We start from the raw sequence: 5,303 nt of genomic DNA, 5'->3' as shown, positions 1-5,303 counted from the left end.
CTACCAAACAAAAGTATATGTAATGGAATATAATAATCTTCTAGTTTAAATGACATCATAATTGACTAAAATCTCGGCCTGTTTAGTTGAAAACAACGCTGATATACTGGCAGGAATTGAAGAAAGACACTCACAGAGATCTTCTTCAACAGCTCTGATTATCTTTTTACTTTTAGTTTAGTTTTAAAGTTAGTTTTTGTTCATAGTTTTATTTTCATATACATCTGCTGCCACCTAGCAGAAGAATATTTAATTGTTCTGCCTTTCATGTTTTCACGAGCAAAGAAAAATTATATGCAATAAATAAATAATAGTTTTCAGCGTAATTAAGTGAAATTGGATCCTTTTCCAGTAAATGAGTAAAACTGAAGTACATTTTTTCACTGTGTCCGGTACCAAATGACCTACAGACCGGCACCGGTCCCTGGACCAGGGGTTGGCCACCCCTGCACTAACTCATAGATTCCCCCCAGGTTTTTTCCGACTCCTTCTTTCTCCCAGCTCATTATTCTCCCCCAGCAGCTGCTGGAAACTCAGTCTGAGTTCAGTCTGTGCTTTTATTCACAGATATCATTCTCTCCCAGCAGCTGCTGGAAACTCTTCAGTCTGTGCTTTTATTCACAGATATCTCCTGAAGAAAATAATCAGTGCTGGAGATTTTTGTTACCATGACTATAAGTAAACACGCTCCTGCATAATCATTGTTAATAAGCTTGTCCGTGGAAATGTTTACCAAGTGGCAGATACACATTAAAATTCACCTTAACTGCAGCTGTGGACGTGGAACTGTTTTTCAAATGAGAGGATTCACAGTAGAACTCATGCAGGAGCCTCTTTTTCAGAGAATTGTTTTGTGCTGAACATTTTTTTCACCTCCATCTCAAAGGCTCATTATTTTCCCCAGCATGACATTTCAAGGTATGCACTTTCAGTTTTTGCTTTTAAATGGCAAACACCACCAGTAATAAAAGAGTTTGGAATCAAGGCTTGAATAATGAAAATTGTACAGGGTGATTAATAAAAATAAAAAAGCCTGATTGGCTTCTGCACCATTTTTTGAAATAACAGTATTTTTGTCTGCAAAAGGATTTCTGTAAATGTGAAAAGAGTTCATTTTTCCTTTCTTATATAAGATGTTCAGCCAAATGAGAGTCAAGACTCAAACCATCTCAAACAGACCTTTTATTGAACACAGACATGTCTTGACATTGTGCCTCCACCAAAGATAATAATCAAGACTTCCTGTGATTCAGAGCGGCTAGAATTAGAGATGTCTGATAATATCCCACATCCCCGGCTAGAACCAATAATAACATTGACACAGAAAATCAAACTGTTTATACAAACTCACGGTGCAACCACTTTTTGCATCATTCCCTGAGACAAAACTGATCTGACAGCAGTGTGTGTGTGTCCATTTGAGGAGAAAATAACTATTTTCTTTTCCTATTCTTCATTTGCGTGTCCTTGATTTTTTTTGGTCCAGAATCACACTCAAAAATCAATAGAGCCCAACCACTGGACCGTGAACTGGTCTGTGGATCATTTGGTTTCGGGCTTGATCTAAAAAAAAGTTTTTTCTTTTAATTACTTATTCTGCCAAATCAAACACATTCAAACTGCTCTGTTCCGATTGTCAGAGCTTTTTCACCGATAACTTTTTCAACTAACTGAGTAAAAATAAAGTCAAATGTCGACGTCGCTGCCAAACCTTTATTAAAATTGGTCAGAAACTCAGTGAGGAAACAACTCACGGCTCTACGGCTGCCACAGATACAGAAGCGTTAAAAGAAAATGAAGTCCACTGCTGTGGAGCATCACTTCCATCTCTACGTCTGACTGTGGGGACAGTGTTCTTGGTGTTACATGCCTCTCCGTTTCCTCTCCAGGTGTAGGTGAATCTTTTGCACCCTCCCACCCAAAAAAAAAACCTATTCTTTCGTCATATTTGATGAGACGGTGTCCTTCTCCAAAAAAACCTATTCTTTTGTCATATTTGATGAGACGGTGTCCTTCTAATATTCGTCATCTTCCTCGCTCGTCAATTGGTGATTTTAGATTTATTAAAAAAATCCTGAAATCCAGCGTAAAAGCTGGTTCTGAACACAGACAAAACAAACACAACACACCGATTACCTGGCCACACATTGCCATGACATGTAACGTAAGCTTTTGAACCTTAATTAACGATCATAAAGCGCTATCTTGAGCACAAATAATATTGCGTTATAATAATTTCTGATATATAAATATATATACTGTATATATAAATATTTACTTACTGTAAATATTTTTGATAATTGTTCTGCCTTTGTTCATCTATGCGACACTAGCACACAGAACATTACTCTTCCACTAGGTGGCAGCAGAGGTCTGTGAGCTCATCGCCTCTTCGTAGGGTTGCTAATATTTATTTACACCTTTTACCGTTTGTTTTCTCCGTCTAACTGTGCGTCACTTCAAAAACAAACATATCCTAAACGGAAATTTAGGATCAAAACGCAAAAGATAACAAACAAACGCAAACGTCAACACATGAACTGGTTTATTTACACCAGACTAGACTTTTACTTCTCCTTTAATGCGAACGTTACATAAAAAGTAAACCTTGGTTTTGACTTTTTAAAATATGTTTTTAAACATCACGAGTTAGTGCTGCAGCTCACAATGAACTATTATGAAATAATTTAATCTTTTCTGATCTGTGCTTCACTCCATCACAAGGCCACAGAAACTGAACAGTAGAGAAGACGGTTGACGGTTCCACACCCACACCTGCTGTGTTTGAATACAGTGCCGTGTTTCTCTCTGACAGCGTTTCATTTCACTCTTCTCTCCCCCTCACACGTCTTTGTTTTGAAAATGACATTTTGGTGTCGGATCTTGTTTTGTTTTAATTATTCTTTGCTGCGTTCCTGTTGACCTTTTGTCTGTTTTCTACAGTAAGACTGGATAATAATCAAACACAAACTTCACAGACAAACACCATCGTATCACCACACAAGAGCCGCTGCTGATCTTCTGGCAGTGTAAGGCATTGGTTCCCAAAGACTGGGGCGTGACCTTCAGGTGGGTCGCAAGACTTTTTTTTGGGGGGGGGGTGATCTTGCATCATGTTTCCCAGGAGTTTACGAATAATGTCTATTGACTTGGGTCGCAAAGGTTTGTGACTTTTGAAATATGGTGTAAGATAAGATCCACTTCTCCACCGTGTGACCACATCAACCATCAGCCAGGATTGGTCATCAGTCATCAGTCTTATCTGTTAGGCTGAGCATCACAGGTGGGGCTCTCTCTCTCTCTCTCTCTCTCTCTCTCTCTCTCTCTCTCTGTCTCCTGTCTGTGTGGAGGGAAGTTTCCTCTTCTTTCGTCCGTGTTGAACGAACGAACGAACGATCGAACGAACGAACGAGCCGTCCTAAGTCCACTCTGTCCTTATCCCCAGGTGTTTTCCATGTTGTCCACGCACTTCATGAACAACTTCAGTGTCAACGCACATTAAAGACAGACATGTCCGCTCCTTTATATACAGCAGAGGAGACAATATCTAATGTGGATGGAGAGACAAACACGAACCAAACATGACACGGTGCTCCGTCCCGTGCGTGATCCCCACTCCTCCGGGACTCGACCCACAGTCCAAACCACCTTCTTACGTGCTGTTCTGCGGCAGATCCCTCCGGTCGTTGTACATCACTGCGCCCGGAGGATAAAACACCACCGCCTCCTCCAGGGGCGCACTGACTGGCGCCGCCTGCGCCTGTGCGTCCAGTTCGGGCTTGGTGGTGGCCGTGATGGGCCGTATCGTGGTCAGGGCCGGAGACGTCATCTGCCAGAAGAGTTTCCTCAGCGCCTTCCTGAACTCCCTCCTCATCAGGCAGTAGAGGATGGGGTTCAGGCAGCTGTTGGAGTGAGCCAGGCACACGGACACCGGGAACACGTACACCTGCATGGTGTAGTACTCGTAACTGAAGTGGACCGCGTTCAGTTTGATCAGGATGCCCCAGGCGGTGAGCGCCTGGTTGGGCAGCCAGCAGAGGAAGAAGGACAGCACCACGATGGTGACGGACTTCGTGACCTTGGCGCGGCGCTTGGCGCTGGAGGTGTTGATGTTTTTGGAGTTGATGAAGCGCAGCAGGAGCAGGTAGCAGGCGGAGATGACGCCCAGCGGCAACACGAAACCCAGCATCACTTTCTGGGAATGGTAGAGTCCCAGCCAGAACTGCGTGGTGCCATTGATTTCGGGGAATTTGACCAAGCACAGGTCCTCGTTGGAGACCGTGACGGTAGTGGAGAAGACCGCGTGCGGCAGCGCGGCAGAGACGGCGGCGAACCAGATGAAGGCGGTGAGGCAGCGCGCAGAGCAGCAGCGCGTCCGTCGCCGTCTTCCCTTGAGCGCAGAGGCGAGGGAGCAGTACCTGGCCACGCTCATGGCCGTCAGGAAAAACACACTGGCGTACATGTTCATAGCCGTCACGTAGGACACTATCTTACACATGGCTTTGCCGAACAGCCAGGTGAAGTCCAGCGCGTTCTCCACCGCCCAGAAGGGCAGAGTCAGGACGAACTGGAGGTCCGTCACCGCCAAACTGGTCACGAAAAGGTTTATGGAGGATTTCTTCCACACCCGTTTGGTCTTCATCAGATACAGGACCAGTAAGTTCCCAACCAGACCCAGAGCGCAGACCAGAGAGTAAATGACAGAGATGGTAATCCTCACAAAAGCCGCGCCGTCTCCCACAAAATCACTTTTCCCAAAGTCCTGCAGGTGGAAGTTCTCTTCCCTGGAGCCGTTGGTCGCGTTGAAAACACAACTGAAGTTGAACCCACTTCCCTCCGAGCCTTCGTAAATGGACTCCAGAAATTCGCCAGACATTGTTTTTTTTTTTAAGTAATTTTAAGATATAAATACTTTTCACGTCTTTGTAAAAAAACAAGAAACAACTGAACAAATAAATGTACAAATAAATCAAACTTAATTATAAGCATTTCTGAGCGCGAAGCCGCCGTTTTTACAGTACATAACGTCCAACAGCTCGCTGCAGTTTGGGGGTTTTCTTTTTTAAAGTGGATTATAAATACACGGAGACCGACAGCAGCGTCTCCGTGTGGCCGCCAGGGCTCGTCGTCAAGTTGTTCTGTTGCTTTGAAGGTCCTTCTCCCTCACGCGCACTGACGCAGCTCTCAGGCGCAGCATGGAGCACGATTCAGTTCTGATGGTTATATGTGATGGAAATGTAAAGAAAAAAAAAAAAGCCTGAGGCTTGACATTCTCTGACATATACGCCCTGGAGCCTGTGTAT

General features: G+C 44.1%; 1 protein-coding gene across 1 annotated transcript; it reads right to left on the bottom strand.

Moving 5' to 3' along the window:
• Window positions 1-3,310: 3,310 nt before the first annotated feature.
• Window positions 3,311-5,151, bottom strand: rxfp3 (relaxin family peptide receptor 3). Its single transcript, XM_008326253.3, has one exon. It carries the CDS (start codon window positions 4,874-4,876, stop codon window positions 3,653-3,655), a length of 1,224 nt encoding a protein of 407 aa, XP_008324475.1. The 5' UTR covers window positions 4,877-5,151; the 3' UTR covers window positions 3,311-3,652.
• Between the last annotated feature and the right edge of the window lie 152 nt (window positions 5,152-5,303).

This window comes from Cynoglossus semilaevis, chromosome 14, assembly GCF_000523025.1.
Source record: "Cynoglossus semilaevis isolate Cse_v1.0 chromosome 14, Cse_v1.0, whole genome shotgun sequence".
NCBI classification, from domain to species: Eukaryota; Metazoa; Chordata; class Actinopteri; order Pleuronectiformes; family Cynoglossidae; genus Cynoglossus; species Cynoglossus semilaevis.
The sequence above is the reverse complement of the archived record's forward strand: the minus strand, read 5'-3'. Positions and strand labels throughout refer to the sequence as shown.

Excerpts from the sequence above, each read along its gene's own strand:
- rxfp3 (XM_008326253.3), bottom strand. The coding sequence starts at position 4,876 with ATGTCTGGCGAATTTCTGGAGTCCATTTACGAAGGCTCGGAGGGAAGT.